General features: G+C 57.9%; 2 protein-coding genes across 3 annotated transcripts; both read left to right on the top strand.

Annotated features, from left to right (window-relative positions):
* The first annotated feature begins 3,148 nt into the window (after positions 1-3,148).
* Positions 3,149-18,228, top strand: EXOSC2 (exosome component 2). Of its 2 annotated transcripts, XM_056108933.1 has the most exons (10): positions 3,149-3,279; positions 5,247-5,348; positions 7,150-7,195; positions 7,377-7,466; positions 8,326-8,391; positions 8,649-8,717; positions 10,197-10,373; positions 10,577-10,705; positions 11,137-11,219; positions 18,216-18,228. In XM_056108933.1, exons 1-9 carry the CDS (start codon positions 3,158-3,160, stop codon positions 11,215-11,217), a joined length of 882 nt encoding a protein of 293 aa, XP_055964908.1. In that variant the 5' UTR covers positions 3,149-3,157; the 3' UTR covers positions 11,218-11,219; positions 18,216-18,228. The 2 variants fall into 2 exon arrangements, with proteins under 2 accessions (XP_055964908.1, XP_055964907.1); XM_056108932.1 differs by lacking the exon at positions 18,216-18,228 and having other exon boundaries at positions 11,137-11,865.
* Positions 17,955-18,184, top strand: LOC130018068 (uncharacterized). The gene has a single exon (XM_056108935.1). The coding sequence runs from the start codon at positions 17,985-17,987 to the stop codon at positions 18,081-18,083; it is 99 nt and encodes a 32-aa protein (XP_055964910.1). The 5' UTR covers positions 17,955-17,984; the 3' UTR covers positions 18,084-18,184.
* Positions 18,229-18,281: the final 53 nt, after the last annotated feature.

Genomic DNA, 18,281 nt, shown 5'->3' with positions numbered 1-18,281 from the left:
GGACTGTCGTCCCATTAACTTCTTTTTTTTTTTTAATAATTTATTTATTGGATCACTGTGGGAAAAGTTACAAAGCTTTCAGGTTTAGGTCTCAGTCATGCAAATATCAAACACATTTCCCTTTACCAATACTTATTTTTTACCCTGAAGAACCCCAATAAAACCCCACCCCCCACCCCTCCCAGTGCCTGCGAGGCAGATGAATTCTAGTTAACACTCTATCTGCTTTGATTAGATTCATTGTTTCAATAAAAGATGCACCACTCTTATTTAGAGTTTACCCCCCTCCCCAAATCAGACATGCTGAAAAAGCATTGTGAAGTGATTTGCTTTCTACAGCTGGGTTCAAGAATTAAATGTTGGTTTTGGATTTCCGCTATTTTACTTATTAACCCTGGAAGTATTTCTACTGAAAGTCAGATAATTAAGAGATTGGTTTCTGTGCTCTGGAGTCGTGGCCGTGCCAGAGAGCCGCTCGTGAGGGGCAACTGGTGACCTCGGTAGGGCGTGAAGGACGGACCGGAACGCCCCCCTTCCCATGAGGTTTTAGTCACCCCCACACCCCCGGCTCATACTTGCTCTCCACAAGGTTCCCATGCAGCCGCCATCTTTCTTTCCAGAGAGGAGAGGGCGAATGGGGCAACACCCTTTCCCCTCCGGGCAGACATGATGGCCTGGATTAAACCATAGTCCGTTTACTTTTCTGCTCCAAGCTGCTGGGTTCTGCATTAAGACTTTGTGCTTCTGGGGCTGTGGCTGTGCTCCAACCTTAACTCTGATTTTCAGGGAGAAACGTTGGGTGATTTACTTGCCATTGATCACTTTGTATATACAGAGATGTCGCGCGGCCGCATAAGCGGCAGTGTGGTTTGGAGGAAAAGTCCTAGTTCCCGCATACTCGAGCTATGCTTGTAGAGGCTTCTGGTCACCGGGGTTCCATCTGGGGGAGGCAGGATGCGGCACCAACCCCATCTGGGACTTCCCGGTGATCTCGGCTCTTTTTGGAACCTGGTGTCTTCTCCAAGAGCTGTGGAGCCAGCCCTCCATGTGGCCCTTCTCTGCGGCTGTATGCTGTCCATTAACTTATTTCTAACTGCTCAGTCTGCAGTATTTTTTTGACTAGTCTGAGCTGATATTCCTAATCCTAACTGTGACCAACTCCAGGAGGGCAAGGAAAGTGCTCGGGAGGGAGAATTCAGGTTGTGTTCGCCTCTCCAGGGAGAAAGCTGAGGTCAGAACCTCTCCTGCCCTTCCTCCCCAAGGACAGGGCTGCCCAGGCTCAAAGGACACTACCGCCCTCTAGTGCCCCAAGCCGGCCTTACAGCTAGACTCGCTCACAGGAGCTTTAGTCTGGGAGTCGCTGGCCTGACCCCTTAGTGGAGACGCTCAGGGAACACAGGCTTTACATCGTCCACTTAATCACAGGGTTGGTGGGTTCTACACAGGGCACACGAAAGAAAAGTTGTGGCAAATTATTTTATTTATGCATCTTTTATTTTTTTTTTTTGCTTTTGGCATCACACCCGGCAATGTACAGGGGTTACTTCCTGGCTCTGCACTCAGGAATTACCTCTGGCGGTGCTCAGGGGACCATATGGGATGCTGGGAATCGAACCCGGGTTGGCCGCGCGCAAGGTCAACGCCTTACCCACTGTGCTATTGCTCCAGCCCCTATTTATGCATCTTCAAGTTCCTGGGAGAACTGTCATCAGCAGGGGGGAAACTGGGTTTGTGATGGGGGTTATAAACCAACTAGAGCAAAGGCGGAGGGAGGGGACGGTGGGAGGCAGAGAGAAGGGAGGGGGCCATGCTCCTGAGATGGGGACCCAGAGATGGCGGTTCCCCTGCACACGGCTTGACCCCCTTACTGCCCACACAATTGAGCCCCGGCCCCCTACTTCACTGGGAGAGGAAGTGGAGGAAGCGAGTTTGGCAATGCTGTCTGTCTTCCCTGCCAAATAAACTTGCATGCCAGGCTTCAGTTTTTCTTGGTTTCTGTTCTATTTTTCTTATCATTGTTTTTTGGTTTGGGGGACACACCAGGCTCAGGGATTACTCCTGGCTCTGTGCTCAGGAATCACTCCTGACAGTGCTCAGGGATCACTATGTGGTGCTGGAAATCGAACCCGGCTCAGCTGTACTATCCGTCTGCCCACCCTCACCTATTTTTTTTTGAAAGAAATGTTTTTGTTTGGGGCTGGAGCAATAGCAGCTCCAGCTAAAAGGTAGGGTGTTTGCCTTGCACGCAGCTGACCTGAGTTCAATTCCCAGCATCCCATATGATCCCCTGAGCACATAGGCAGGAGTACAGGAGTACATAGGCACATAGCTCCTGTGCAATGCCAGGTGTGACCCAAAAAGCAAAAAAAAAAAAAAAGAAACTTTTTTTTTTTTGGTCACATCCAGCGATGCTCAGAGGTTACTCCTGGCTCTGCACTCAGGAATTATTCCTGGCAGTACTTGGGGGGACTATATGGGATGCCGGGATTGAACTCAGGTCAGCTGCGTGTAAGGCAAATGCCCTATCCGCTGTACTATCGCTCCAGCCCCTGAAAGAAACGTTTTTTAAAAGAAACATTTTAAAATCAGCTCATTAAAAAAAAAAACAGGAAGAATAGAACCAATACTAGAAGCACTGTTAGGGGGAAATAGGTGATGGTGTACCCGCAGGAGAACTGTATTGCAGATTACCGGGACCATGAGGAACAACTTGAAAAGGACCTTGCTTCCAGTTCAAATGCTTTCCTGCAGAGCCCACCTCGCACTCACTTGCGCACTCTCATATAAGATATCAGAGTTTAGAAGGACACTGACATTTCTCAATGGCTTCTCAATGACTTCTAATAACTGGTAAACAATGAATGGGATGATACGTCCCAGGCAGTTTTGACAGGAAGTCATTCATTTCACATTCCCAGATTTTATCAGTCCACAGGCGCCTCCTTGCCAAGAGTAAACATGGTCACCTGACTTCCTTCTTCCCTGTTAGATACCCTAGCGCTTGCCAAGAGTCAGCATGGCTGCCAGGCCGTGCGTTTCTATTGGCGGCTTCCACGAGGCCCCGCCCACCACGCTCCCCGCTCGCCAATGGGGAATCGCGGAGCCTGTTCTCGCGGGTCCTGGCCGGACTGCGCCTGCGCCGGTCTTTGGCGCCAAGATGGCGATGGAGATGCGGCTGCCGGTTGCTCGCAAGCCCGTCGGCGAGACCCTGGGCCGCGACACCAAGAAGCACCTGGTGGTGCCGGGGGACACGATCACCACGGACACCGGCTTCATGCGGTACGCGGGACTGGGGGGGGCCTCGGGCCCGCAGGGGCGCCGTGGCCGCCTGCACGTGGCCTGCCGGCCGAGACCCGGCTCGCAGTCTCCGCGCGTTTTATTACTTAGTCAGAGGAACGCTCTGGGGGGAGGGGCGCGGGGCTGGGGCCGGCCGGGGGGGGGTCTGCCGCGAGCACGGCTGGAGCCTTCCCCGTGTCCCGAGCCCGCCGCAGCCCCGGGCCGCCGCTGCCCCGGCCCCGACCCGGGTCCGAGACCTGGGCGCCTTCCGGGGCGGTCGCCCCGCCCGCCCGCAGCTCCGCGTCGGAGTCGGTTGTTCGGGCTCGGGTTGGACCGGCAGACGGTGCCGCGTGCAGCCCAGGTTGGGATTCGGGCCGCTGCCGGCCTCCGTAGCCAGCGGTCAGTCCCCGCCCCCGAAGGAGACCGGGAGTGGCCGTAACGGACGCGCTAACGGACGCGCCAACGGACGCGCCAACGGACGCGGTAACAGGACGCGGTAACTGATGCGGTAACGGACGCGTAGGCAGACTTAGAGACCATTGTCAAGGGCAGCGAAACTCCCCATCGGGGCAACCCCCAGAGGTGAACGCTCCCGGTGTTTAAGTTGTTTCGGTTTGGTTTTTTTTGGGGGGGGGGGAGACAAGGGGGCGATGGTATGCCTGCGCCCCTGCGCCCCTGCGCCTCTGAGTTTGAGACGATTGGAGTCCAGGAATTGTTACCATTCAGCCTCCTTCATTCATGCCTCCAAGATACGTTTGTAGGGGGCTTTGGGAGTGCCAGGAACCACAAACACCCAGCTGGGAGGACTCCCCAAGCCCCCCCTACGACGCAGAGTCAGTATCGTCAAAGGGGTTCAACGGAAAACAAAGTCGGGGCTGGAGAGAGAGCTCAGTGGGTAGCGCCTTGCCTTCCATGGGGCCGACCCCCCACCCCCCCACCCCAGGAGTGATCTCTGAGTGCGGGGGTCAGGAATGAGCCACGCCAGGCTTCCTGCCATGAAAGCGTGCGCCCCAGCCCTTGGAGCCAGCTCTCCGGCCTCAGGCTTGATGGGGTTGGGGGAGAGGACAGTAAGCGCAGTGCTCGGGTCGCTGGAGACGTGGGCTGGAATGGTAGTGGAAGAAAAGGGGAAGTCGAGGGGCCTGAGTGTAAGGTGGGGAGCGCCCTGCAGGACTGTCGGATGCAGAGACATTTGGGTAATCAGGGAAGAACTCCAGGGGCTCTCAGTGAAGTAAGTTGCCGAACAGTATTGATTCCGGGGGCTGGAGCGATAGACCAGTGAGTACTGTGCTTTCTTTCCATGCGCCTGACCCAGATTTGACCCCGGCACCCCATATGGTTCCATGAGCCCCGCCAGGAGGAAGCCCCGAGCACTGCCAGCTGTGACCCCAAAAATCAAAAACCAAACTATGAATTCATGGCACTGGAGAGAGAGTCTGAAGGGGAAGGCGCTTGCCAAGCATGCAGCCGTGGGGCAGTGCGGTCACTGTTAGAATCCTGACACCAAGCACTGCCAGGAGCGATGCAACGCTCAGGGGTCACTCTTGACTCTGCTCTGAGATTGAATCACTCCTGACGGTGCTCGGATCGAACCCAAGTTGGCCATATGCAAGGCAAGCGCCCTCTGTATTGTCATTGACCCTCCCCAAGGAGGATCCTTAAGCACAGAACTTTTTAAAAGTAAGTCCTGAGTACTGTCAGGTGTGCATCTCCCCCAAAATAACACATGTGCAAAATTGAATTTTTCCAAGAAAGCCACCCGCCTGTAAACAAAGCAGGAGGGGCTGCGAGTTCTGGGTTACGTCATTCTCTTGTGCTGGTTTGCATGGCACTTCGTGACCCTGGGTGGTGGCGGGCATTGAACTGGGTGGATGGGCTGCAAGGTAGGTGCCTCAGCCTCTGTGCTTTCCGGCCCAGAGCATCCGTGGTGGGACCGTGTGTCACCCTGTCTCTTCTGCCTTCCCCTTACACAGGGGCCACGGGACCTACATGGGGGAGGAGAAGCTCATCGCATCTGTGGCCGGCTCCGTGGAGAGAGTGAACAAGCTCATCTGTGTGAAGGCTCTGAAAACCAGGTGAGAACACAGATGTGTGTCTTTCCCCCCTGGGGGCCATGAGCTCCGTGGTGCATGTTGCAGTCGTTTTTTTGTGGCCCCCACACCCCAACACCCCCAGCCTGAGTTTGAGCATCACCATTGGCTGGAGGTAGTGAGCGTGTGCTGTGGGCTTCTGAGATGCCCCCTGCCGTCGAAGCTCTCTGGACCCTGGAGGCATCCCACAGACCCGCCTGCTCGGCTGCAGTTATATGTTCCGAAGGCCATGTAACGGTCCACCCTGGAGGGGAAGCCGGTGGGGCAGAGCAGATGAGCGTGGGCACGCCCGGAGAGGGTTCGGGTTGGCTTCGGGCTGGCGTGGCGGAGACCACCTGCCTTTATGGGCAGCTTCGGAGCAGGTGGGGTTGAAGCGGGCGCCATCTGCCTGGGGGCCTTGTGGGCCCCGGGGTCATTAGGGTCAGCCCACACAGGCCGGGCGCCTTGGCCCTGACCTAGGCTGCAGGCGGGTCACTAGGGCTGCTTTGGGTACTGACGCTCTGGGCTTTTGGCTTGTGGGGTGGCTGAGGTGAGTCGGGCGAGTCCCACAGAGGTCTCAGTCTCCGGGCTCACTCCTCAGGATGGAGCAGCCGCATGTGTCCTCGGGAGCCTCGGACGGTGCCTGTGAGTCGAGGCGGGGATGGCCTCCCGGGGCAGCGCATGTCCTTGCCTGTGTCCAGCGTGTCTTTGCCTGTGTCCTCGGGCAGAGGAACCCTCGGCCGGCAGTCCAGCCTGGAGCAGCGGGCTTGAGGCATTTTCTTGCTTTTTAGGTTGTTGTTTGCTTGGGGACCACAGCTGGGGGTGCTCAGGGCTTACCCCTGGCTCTGTACTCGGGGATCACTCCTGGAGGGTCCCTGGGGACCATATCGGGTACCGGGGATCTAACCCGGCTTGGCCTCGCTGCTGTACTGTTGCTCTGGCCCCGAGCCCTTTCCTGAGGTGGTTCGAGCTTGGAGAGAATCTATCAGTGATTGGGGGAGTTGGGGGGCTTCTGCAGGGGGTTGGGTGCTGGCCAGTTCAGGAATGGCACATTCCCAGGGGATGTAGGAGGGGGGTCATTAAGTCGGATGGGCAGGGGCTGAACTGCACCATGGTCCAGCCTGGACCACGTCTGGGCCTCGTCACCTGCACTGGGCTGAGGAACTAGTTAGAGGGGCCCGGGGTACACGGGACGGAGAGTGCACTGGTTGGTTAGACGTGTCTTCTCTCTGTCTCTGAATCCCACTATGCCAAACTTATCATGCAGGCTTTGATTTTTTTTGCGGGGGGGTGGGTTGGGGCCGCAGCTGGCAGTGCCCAGGGACCCCGGGACCATATGCGATGCTGGGGATTGGAAACCCTTGTGGGCCACGTGCAAGGTCAGTGCCATCACTGCTGTGCTCTCTCCGGCCCCTCAGGCAGGGTTCCGGTGCTCCTTCAAGCAGTGTCCAGGGCTCGCCACACACAGGACTGTTTTTTTATTTTCCCCTTTTTTGTGTCACACCCAGTGGTTCTCAGGGCTTACTCCTTAGGGATCACTCCTGGTGGGGCTTGTGGGACCATGTGGGGTGCTGGGGTTAGAACCCGGTCAGGTACGTGCTAAGTAAACCACCTCCCGCTGTATGCCTGCTCCGGCCCCACACCCAAGACTGAAATCACCATCTGCTGAGAGTGTTGGAGGAACCTAGGGTGCTTACTCAGCGGGACCCCCAACCAGGGTCTGCTCCTGTCCAGTGGAGCCTCCGATGGCACCTGGACCCCTCGTGATGCGCCCGCGTTGACAGGTCGCCTTCTGCTTCCCTTTCAGGTACAACGGTGAGGTAGGGGACATCGTGGTCGGGCGGATCACCGAGGTAATTGGCTCTCGGGTCTGTCTGGGCCGCGCCAAGGCCAGCTGGTGTCTGAATGAATGTGATTGTGTCTGCATGTGGCCGTGGGTGTCAGGGTGCCTTGTTTATGTGAGGTTACTGGTCACGTGTGTTGGGAGAGCTATCCTGGACTCAGTGGCCAGGCGTGGACTTTCTCTGTTTGTAGGTTCAGCAGAAGAGGTGGAAGGTGGAGACCAACTCCAGACTGGACTCGGTCCTGCTCCTGTCGTCCATGAACCTTCCTGGAGGGGAGCTGGTAAGGGCCAATGGCGGGCTCCTAGCATCACCCCGGCTAGCTCCAGTTTTGGGGTCCTTGGTGCCTCCAGGGAACTCAGCTGAGTTTTGTTTTGGGGCCACATCCAGCAGGGCTCAGGGGTTACTCCTGGCTCTGTGCTCAGGAATCACTCCTGGTAGTGCTCAGGGGACCATCTGGGATGCCGGGATGGAACCCAGGTCGGCCGCAAGGCAAGGCAAGTGCTGTTCCTGCTGTACCATCGCTCCGGCCCTAGGGGACTGCTTTATCCAGAGGCGGACCCCCGAAGTGGGTGTCTGGAGAGACCCACCTCTCTTAGCTGGGCTCCTGCTGAGGCTGCGGGTGTCCCATTCGGCTCCTTCTCTGGGTGGCAACTGTGCGTGGAGCTCTGCTTGGATGGCTGCGCTTTAGGGCATTCCAGGCTATCACGCCACTTGCCTGCAGTCCTCCCTAAAAGATGGTGCCCCTTGTCTTAGCCCAGAGGGTGGAGTGGGTCAGTGCTGAGGTGACCCCGTGGGGCAGGAGTGATGGGGAATGTGGTCTGGGCGGACCACCAGGCACAGTCCCAGGAAGTCGGGCTATTGATCCGAAGAGTGAGCCGGCAGATGAGGCGCCCTGGCTGTGCTCGTGCCTGTCCCCATTCCTGTCCCCCTGAGGGACACCAGTGACCCGCTGTGTTGCATTGTGGATATCTAGCGGCAGCTTTCAGAGTATTCACGGAAACGGACCGGGCTGGGGACAGGCAGGAGGAAGGCACGGGGCTGGGCACAGGGCTGGGGACAGGGCTGCAACAGGGCAGGAGAAGGGGCGGGGGCTTGCCACCACTTCCGGTCACGTGGTGCGTTCTGCGCGTGTATTTCAGAGGCGGCGATCAGCGGAGGACGAGCTGGCCATGAGAGGCTTCCTGCAGGAAGGGGACCTCATCAGCGTATCCTGTGCTGCCCTTCCAGTCTGCGGGGGTGTGGGGGGGCATGGCCTGTCCAGTGCGGAGGTGCTGTCCGGCCTCTCGGGCTCCTGCACGTTGCTCCGGCCTGTGCTTGGGTTGCGAACAGGACAGCCTTTTTCAAGTCGGGGCACCCAGGAGTAGAAAGGGGCTCCTCTGTCATGGCACCGGGAGGCCCTGGGCTGGGAGGACAGCTGGGGAGGTGGGGCCCTGAAAGTGTTTGCTCCTTCACCCCGGGCCAGGCCGAGGTCCAGGCCGTGTTCTCTGATGGCGCCGTTTCCCTCCACACTCGGAGTCTGAAATACGGAAAAGTAAGTCTGCTTCTGCATCCCCAGCGCTCCCCTGAGTTGGGGTCAGTAGAGCCCCAGAATTAGGCTCAGGCATGGACCCCAGGGCCACGAAGGGAAGACCCGGAGTGTGTGATGGGTCCGATTCTCCGAGTACCCCCTCCCCGTCACCAGTGGCTGTGACCCCAATACTATAATACAAACAGGAGGGGCCCTGCTGTCCCCACTGCAGCTTCTGTTTTGGTAGCTGGACCTGGTGCTGCTCCACCTGGGGTCCTGCTGCTCTGCGGGTGACGGTGATCCCAGGAACAGTGTCCTGTTCTTGTTTGGGAGGCCTCCCGCACTGTCCTCTGGAGGCTACTCGGCAACACTTGGCAAAGGGGCTGCTGGCCCTGGTGCTGCCTGGGCCGCCCCCACAGTGCTGGGCTCCCCAAGGCCTCACCCCGGGGTGCTTGCCGGCTTCCAAGATGGCACCTACTGCTGCTCGGGGGACCCTGTGGGGCCAGAATTGGACCCAGGGCAGCATGTGCCAGGTGGGTGCCCTAACCACTGCCCTGCCCCTGGGACAGTGGGCATGGTCTCAGGCGTCCAGTGGTGGAGACCAGCAGCCTTCTGAGACCAGACTTACTGCCTCCCTTGGCTTTGTCAGGGTGGACCTTTCTGTTTTTTCTTTTTGGGTCACACCTGGCGATGCACGGGGGTTACTCCTGCCTCTGCACTCAGGAATCACTCCTGGCAGTGCTTAGGTGACCATATGTGATGCTGGGAATCGAACCCGGGTTGGCTGCGTCCAAGGCAAATGCCCTACCCGCTGTGCTATCTCTCCAGCCCCCTCTTTTTTCTTTTTTCTTTTTTGAGGTTTTTTTGTTCTTGCTTTTGTGTTGGGGCCACACCTGATAGTGCTTGGGCCTAGTTTTGTGCTCAGGGATCTCTCCTGGTGGGGCTTGGGGGCTGTGTTATTTCTCTGTCCCAAATCTTTTTTTTTTCTTCTGCTCTTTGGTGATGGGGGCTGTTGGGCCATACCCAGGGGTGCTCAGGGCTTTGGGGTGCAGGTGACCATAACAGGGTCAGCTGCATGCCAGGCAAGTGCCCTGCCCGCTGTGCCGCCACTGTGGCCCCCACACTGAGTGGCGCAGACCCCTCTTGCCCTTCATGGGCTTTATCATGTCCCGGGAGTTGCCTCATGCGCACCTGTCGCTTCAGACGCTCGGCTGCTGGGGTGCTCTGGGCGCTGCCTGCTGGACAGGGAGGGATTGGCCCCTTGGCACTTCTGCGCCAGCTGGGTGGCAGATGTGAGGCGTGCGGGAGGTGTGTGGGCTGGGCTGGTCCTCCTTGTCCCCAGTGACTGGGGCCAGATGTTCCTGATCCCGTCCCAGGTGACGGTGGGCGGGCTGACCTGTGGGATCTTGGGCCAGGGGAGAGGGCCTGGCCCCGGCGAGCCAGGGCACACTGAGGCGCCCTCTTTTCCCAGGCCCTGCAACTCTCTCTGTTCTGTCCCCTTAGCTGGGTCAGGGCGTCTTGGTCCAGGTGTCCCCCTCCCTGGTGAAGAGGCAGAAGACCCACTTCCACGATCTGCCGTGCGGGGCGTCTGTCATCCTGGGCAACAACGGCTTCATCTGGATCTACCCAACGCCTGAGCACAAGGATGACGAAGCAGGGGGCTTCGTGGCCAACCTGGAGGTAGGGGGCCCTTGGGCTGCTGCTGGTAGGGGCTCGCCAGGAGCCATTCCTTTGGGCTCTGAGCCCTGGTGTGTTGGTGAGCGGGAGGCCAGTTTGGCCGCGCGTTTGGTCTTGGTGGAGGAGTCAGCGGGGTTGTGGGGTCATTGCCAAAGGGTGGCCAGGAGCCAGCTGTGGCCACAGCCCTCAGACCTCTCCTCTGCCAGCCCGTCTCACTCGCCGACCGGGAGGTGATCTCGCGGCTCCGGAACTGCATCGTGGCACTGGTGACGCAGAGGATGATGCTCTATGACACCAGCATCCTGTACTGCTTCGAGGCATCCTTGCCGCATCAGGTAGTTGCTGGGGCCTGCGCCGCCCCTGCCTGGGCTCCCTGGCTCCCCCGAACACTGGGAACGCCCTCCGCGTCGCCTTTCGCTCTCAGACAGAGTTGGGGGGCCAGGCAGGAGTGGAGCTGCGGGGTCCCCTGATGCAGTGCTGCTTCCGGAGTACCCCAGTCTGCCAGGACCCCGCATCTGTGCCAGGAAATGCAGGGCTCGCTGGCCTTCGCCCTTTCCCTTGGCCCCAGGTTGCTCGTGGGGGCTGCTCCTCCCATTGGGTTTGGGTAGGTGGGGGGAGGGGGGTCTACGTCTGGTGGTGCTCAGGTACTGCAGCTCTGGGCTGGAGGATCCAACCCAGACTTGCGGGCTAAGCCTGTGCCCTAAGCCGGTGCCCGCCGTGTGCCTGGGGCTGCTTTGGGGAACGAACTCCTGCCTCTTCCTCTCAGATCAAAGACATCCTCAAGCCAGAGGTGGTGGAGGAGATCGTGATGGAGACGCGCCAGCGGCTTCTGGAGCAGGAGGGCTAGGGGCATGGCGCCAACACCCGTGCCCGGCCTGGAGCAGCTCAGAGGAAGCTTTGGGTGTGCCCAGGCGCAGCTCCATGGAGCCCGGCACCCACCACCTGCCTGCAGACTGCTCTCCTGCCCGGGGAGGGGAGCCGCTCAGGGCCCAGCGCCCAGCCGAGGGTGCCGGCAGCACTCCTGGCCGCATGGACTCCTGTCCCGAAGCCCTCCAGGGAGCCTGGTCTTCTTTGGTCACGACTCCACCACCGCAGGACGCCCCGGGAAATCTCACCGTGGCCTTCCTGACCCTCGGCTCTCTGGCCTCATCCTGCACCGGGGTGTTGCTGAGGAAAATGGGGAGAGTCGGCCCGACAGCTCGTGGAGGAATAAAGTTCCCGAGCAATCGTGTGAAAGTCGCGTTGTCGGTGATAGGAGTTTCCGGGGCTCTGACTGAAGTGAATGTCAGAGCTAGACGGCAAGAGAAAAGCTGGTTTCTTCTGTGCCGATCACCTTGAAATAATTCAAGCGCTAAGAAGACGGGCCGAAGCAAGAGCACAGCGGGTAGGTGGTCGCCTTGTACGCAGCTGACCTGGGTTTGATCCCCAGCACCTTGTAGGACCCCCGGGCACCACCAGGAGTGACCCCTGGGCATGGCTGGTTCCCCCACCCTCCCGGAGTGCTAAGCGGCGGTTCCCACTGAGGCATGCTGGGCTGCTTTTCTGGTGAACAGCTGCCCGGGCTCCAGGGAGACACGACTCCAGGTCAGCGCACCTGCCTGACCTGCACCAGGCCCCAGAGCACCCTGGGCAGAGCCCACACTGCTGGGGAGACCAACTCAGTGAAAGGTGCCTTGATTTAGGTTTTGGGAAACTTTGGGGGCGTTTGGGGGGTGCCAGGGATCAAACCTCAGGCTTATGTATGAATTCTGTGCTCTAGCACTCTGTGTGTGTGTGTGTGTGTGTGTGTGTGTGTGTGTGTGTGTCTGTCTGTCTGTCTGTCTGTCTGGTGGGGCGGGGCGCTCCAGCGAGACCCAGGGATGAAGCCGGGCCTCCAGCATGCAGAGTCCGCACTCCAGCCCTTTGAGCGCTCTTCAGTCTGAAGCGCTGCTTCATTCCATATTGCAGGGGACTGTGTCATACTCAGAATCGATGGACCTTCACTGTGTACTGTGGTTGAGGGAGGCAGTAACAAATAAGCAGATGCAAATCCTGACAGCTCTGGTCTCCTAGACACAGGCAGCTGTGATTGCAGAAGCAGTTTGGGAAATGAGCTTAGTTTGGTTTTGGTTTTGAAGCCCCCGTGGCGGTGCTGAGGGCTTGCTTCTGACTCAGGGATCGCTCCTGGTGGTGTTCTGGGGGGCCGTTTGGAGTGTTGGGGATCGAAACGGGGGCAAGTGTATGCAAGGCGAACTACTGTCTCCAACCCCCAAACTTGGGGACTATCTCTTTTTTTTTTTTCCTTTTTGGTTTTTGGGTCACACATGGTGATGCTTAGGGGTCATTCCTGCCTCTGCACTCAGGGATCACTTGTGGCAGGGCCTGGGGGAAATCTGGGATGCCACGGATCGAACCCGGGTCGACTGTGTACAAGGCAAACGCCCTCCCTGCTGTACTGTTGCTCCAGCCCCGGGGAGCTATATCTGACTCTGCGTGGTGCTGGGGATCAAGCCTGGGCTCCTGCTTGTAGAGAGTGCACACTCAGCCCTTTGAGCCTCGCCCTGCTCTGAAGGGCCCATTCCTAGTTCTGACATGTCTCAATAGGAGAGGTGTCTTTACCTCAGCTCTCCCAACTGTACCATCTCCTTTGAGGAGTTTGTGCAGCCTCTGTTGTTGCTTTCAAGCGGCTCACTTGTTCAGAATTATTCAGAAAGAATGCGGACCCTTGGGAGCCAGAGTCCTGGCTTGGCCTTGCTCCGGGACGCCGCGTGTGAGCCTGAAACCCCCCTGGCCTCTGCAGCTCCTTTGGCCGGCTTCTCTGCGTGCCCCCTGCCTGGACATGCTAGAGAGCCACCATCTACTTCCTGTGGTCCAGCAGAGGGCGCCCGTGTCCACTCATTCCACTGAAATAGTTTGAAGCAACTTTTTTTTTTTTTTGCCTTTTTGGGTCACACCCAGCGATGCTCTGGGGTCACTCCTGGCTCTGTGCTCAGGAATTACTCCTGGTGGTGCTTGGGGCACCAGATGGGATGCCGGGGATCGAACCCGGGTCGGCCACGTGGAAGGCAAACGCCCTACCCGCTCTATTGCTCCGGCCCCTCGAAGCAACTCTTAAGACTCTGCTTTCTGAAGGTGAAGCTGAAACATGCGAGAATAGATGAACTTAGAGGCTCTCCCCCAATATGCAGCAGCATTTAGGTCTTCAAATTGTCAGGCGTTTTCCTGAATTCTGAAGTCTAGTTTTAGTCCTCAGAGGTATTTTGAGATAACCCTGAGGGCTGGAGTGCCAGGGGGCCCATCTCCAGCACGTGTCTGGTCCCTGAGTACGGAGCTGGGGGCCCTCACGCCACCCCCAGCACTGCTCTGTGTGTGGTCGAGAACCCTCCATGGCACACCTAGGCATATTCTCCAGGGCCGTTGGGAGTGAAGTAGTATAATGCAGCTCCAGGTAAAATAGTTGGGATGGAAAGACAGCAGGCATGGCCCCAAACAAAGGAAATATTATAGATTGGGGTGAGGTTCATGTCAAGGCAAAGGTGACAGTGGAAAATAGAGATGAGGATAAACCACACGCTTCTGTGAAGTCTCAGTTATTCTGGGAGCCAAACATTGTCTCACTTGGTCCTTGTGAAGGTCACAAAACTACCCGTTAGAAGTGCATGGGGAGGGCCGGAATGATTATAACGGAAGGTAAGGCTTTTGCCTTGCACACGACCTACCCAGGTTCTATTCCTGGCATCCCATATAGCTCCCAAGCACCAGCAGGAGTGATTCCTGAATGCAGAGCCAGGAGAAGCCCCGAGCACTGGTAGGTGCCTCTCCCTCATCTCCTCAAAGTGCATAGGGGTGTCCCACTGACAGGCCCCAGGATGCCCTAGTGTTTGACAGGCAGAGACAGGCTTCCTGTCAGCTGCCCCCAGCTGGGCTCATCTGCCTGTCCTGTGAGGCCCTGATCATGGTGTGGATGTTCATTTGGATCTTGGCGGAATAAGGGTGCCCCATCCTGCTAGCTTCCAAAGCTGTTGCGCATCGTTAGCTTTGGTGCTTGCTGGTTGTTAAGGGGAGGCGCCTCCAGAACAGCAGCGTGTCTGTCTGCACACGCCCTTGAGGCCCATTGCCTAACACAGTTCCTGACGTGGGGTCTCCAGAAATGCCAAATGAATTACTAGTTCAGGAAAAGTATTTGAGTTCTGATTCTTCCACCTTTCGTGAGTGAATGTGGAATAATGTGCAGGGAATGAGCGCCATGTAAATTAGGGATGGGAAAGAGCGACAGTTGGAGAGGGAGCAGACTCAGTTACTTGCACTGCACGCAGGAGAGGTTCAGGTTCGATCCCCAACATGTGCAGCCCTCAGCACAGCCAGGAGCGACTCTGAGCATAGAGCTAGGAATAGTGCGTGCCTCATACCCAGAACCACTGGAAACCCTTCTCCCCTGCCAAAAAAAAAAAAAAATTAAGGGCAGTGACATTTTAAAAGAATGGTACTAAGCACCTGGTGGCCAGACTTTTGAGAGCAAAGTTAGCTCAGCTCAGAGTTGAGGGACTGCGGTCATAGTTCAGTGCTGGAGGACTTACACGTAAAAAGCCCTAAATTGGATCCCTTGCACTGCAAAAGTAGAGGAGAAATAAATAAAAAAAAATAAAAACAACTCCAACCCCAAACGTGAGTTTCTTAGTCCTAGCTCTAAATTTGATATTTTAAAAAAATACCCTTTATTTTTGGTATATATCTGACTGTGCTCAGTTGTTACTCTTTACTTTGTGCTCAGGAATCATTCCTGGCAGTGCTTGGGGGAATGCTATGGGGTCGGTGAGTGGCATGGAACCTGGGCTGGCCACATGTGAGGTCAATATCTTACTGTTGAACTGTTTCTCTGACCCCTCTTTTTTTCTGTCTAGATTTTGGGCCACACCTGGTAGTATTCTGATTATGTGTGTGTTCAGGGGTCACTTCTGAAGGGGTGCTGGGGACCAAAAGTCACCCATATGTCAGGCGAGTGCCTGACTCCCTCTACTATCGCTAACCCCTGGCCTCTCTCAAATTATTTATTTTTATTTTTTAGAACAATGTTGGGGACTGAACCCAGGGCCCAAGTTTAAGAGTTAACTTGTTAACTCACACTTAACAAGACAGCTGAGCCTCGTCCCTGGCCTCTGGGTGACTAATTCTTATGGGAAATCGTTGTCTGTAAAATCAGCGCCTTTCCCATTCCAACAGAAATGTTTCTAGAGGTAAGCCACGAGCTATATCAGGCAGCTCTGGTCTGCCCTGCCCTTAGTAGTCACTTCTGGGTTTATTTTACCTGACGATACTCGGGGGTTCCTCCTGGCTCTGCACTCAGGAGTTACTCCTGGTGGTGCTTAGGACCATGTGGGATGCCGGGGATTGAGCCCAGTTTGGCCGCATGCTGGCCGAGTGCCCTCCCCGCTGTCCTGTCTCCTGTCCCAGTAGCCCCTTCTGAAGGGTCTATTGTCTGCTAGGTCTTCAGTCCCTTGGCACTGCGTGGTATGTGGGAAAACCAGGGGCTTTGGAGCAGGATGACAGGGCTCAGAGGGCGACTGTCACAGCTGGATTGTAGCTTATGCTTTTCTATGCCTTGTTGGACAAGGGAGAGCCCTACATGACAGTTCGAGAGGATTCTGATGGATGCTGTAGTGCATTGTGGGGGCTGCCATGAATGGGTCTTCTTGGAAATGGACATTTGGGTCAGGCAGGTGCCCTTGCTGGAATTTAGGCCTGGGGCTGTTGAAGGTTTTTTTTTATTAAATTTTTTTTTTTTTTTTCTGGAAGAGGGCACACAAGGACTGCTCCTAACTGCTCGTATGTGGTGTCAGGGACTGAATCTGGGTTGGCTCCTTACAAAGCAAATGCCTTACATCTGTATTCTCTGACCATAGTGCCTGAGAATAAGTAAGGACTTACTCATGGCTCTGCACTTGGGGATCATTCCTGGCGGGCTCAGGATACCATATGGGGTGTGGGGATTGCGCCCAGAGGGTTGGCTGCATATGCAAGGCAAGCCCTGTACCCAGGGTACTATTCTGGCCCTCTGGCTATATTTTTTTGGGGGAGGGAGCATTTCCATTGGTGCTCAGGACTCCTTGTTTTGTGCTCAAGTGTCACTCCTGGGTGCAGGGGACGGAACCCAGTTGGCCTCATGCAAGGCTATCACCTTATCTGCAGTGCTCTGACCTCTGGAGAGCTTTGTAGCTGCGGAAGATGGATTATTGGCGAACTAGACGATTTGATGTGCTGGGACATTGTCTGGCCTGCTAACCTCACAACTGGGGCCTTTTCTGGGCTAATACAGAGGAGGAGGAGAATGATGATGATGTGTGTGTATGTGTGTAAATGCGTGTAAATGTAACTTGGTGTTCACTTAAGAAGTGAGCTCTTTATTCTCTTTTGGTTATGCTATTTGGTCACACCTCACTGTGCTCAGGGCTTACCCCTGGCTCTGTGCTCAGGGATCACTCCTGGCTGTGTACAAAGCAAGTGCTTTACTGTACTCTTTCCAAACTCTTGAGTGACTAAAATGCAATTTACAAATGCAGTGTCTGGAATGAATAAGCCTCCCTTTGCTACAAAGAAACAATAAATTTGGCGGTATGGACCAGATATTTTCCAGTCGTCTTTTGTGGATAGTTTAATAATCCATGCTTTTTATGGGGAAAGGTGGACATGTGGGAGGGGTAGTGGAGAGGCACCAAATTCCTGGTTTCCAGCAGAGGGAGAAATGAGTTTCTCCTTGAGTTTGAGTTCTGATCAAGGAAGTCCTCCAACTCCGGTCCTGGGAAAATCCAACCCGCAGTTTTCTCCTCGCCACCCTTACTACCCGCGCCGGGAAGGCATTGCCTAGCTCTGCGCGACGCCGGCTGCTGTCCGCGGGCACCCCGAAGGCGGGACCGAGGTTCGGGAGCCCGGAGCAGAGGGCAAGAAGTCCCGGGGTGTCTCCGAGAGGGGCGGGCGGCGCGGAACTACAACTCCCGGCACGCCCCGCGGGCTGCGCCGGAGGTGGTTGGCCGGGAGCGCCGGCCGAGCGCCGGCTCTGGCCAATGGCACGGAGGGGAGCGACCGGGCCGGACTGCCGGGGACCAATGGCAGCGCAGAGGAGGCGGGCGCTTCCTCGGCGCTCACCTTGCGCTCGGAAGAGCCGCACTCGGGAGGTCGGGCCGGACCGGGCTCCGGCGGGCCGCGCGGGCGGGCGGACGGGCGGGCGGGCGCGGCGGCGGCGGCGGTGCCGGGGGCGGCCGTGCGGGGGTCCCGGGGCCCGCGAGGCGCGCGCCGAGCCGCGGGGGCGGGGCGGGGGGCGGGGCCCGGCGCCGTGCGGAGAGGCGCCGATCCATCATGGCGGCCGCGGGGGTCGGCGTCCGTCCCTGAGCGGCGCCCGGGCCGGGCCTGAGGCCGGGAGCCCCTGCGCGGGCCGGGGGCGCGGGCGGGCGCGGGCGCGGAGCCCGGGGCGGCCGACGGCCCGCGCCGACGCGGTGCTGTCTGGGGCGGAGACCCCCGGCTGGGGCCCCCGCAGTCGGGGCCGCCCGGGACGCCCCGTTTCCTGAGGCGCCGCGCCGCGTCGCCCCGCGGCAGCCGCCCCTCGTCGCCCCCCGGCGGGGCCTCATGCCCTGACCCCCTCCAATGTCACCCCCGACCCCCCGTGTCTCCGCGCAGCCCAGAAGTTGGATGCGGAGGAAACAGCCGGGCAGGTTCCACAGGCCCTTTAAAAAGCCCACTTAAAAGTTGTCGCTCGCGCCGGGGCGACGGACGCCGCCGGGTGGGCGACCCCGGGACACGTGCGCGGCGCCCCCACCCCCACCCCACCCCGCCCCCGGCCCGCCGACCCCGCGGCTTGGCTCCGGCTGCCGGAAGAGAAGGCGCCGGCCCAGCCCGCCCGCCCGCCCGCGCCCCGCGGCCGGGGCCTGGGGGGGGGGGGCC

This window comes from Sorex fumeus, unplaced genomic scaffold (genome assembly GCF_029834395.1).
Source record: "Sorex fumeus unplaced genomic scaffold, SorFum_2.1 ptg000233l, whole genome shotgun sequence".
NCBI lineage: Eukaryota > Metazoa > Chordata > Mammalia > Eulipotyphla > Soricidae > Sorex > Sorex fumeus.
This window is presented reverse-complemented; position numbering and strand designations above follow the sequence as displayed.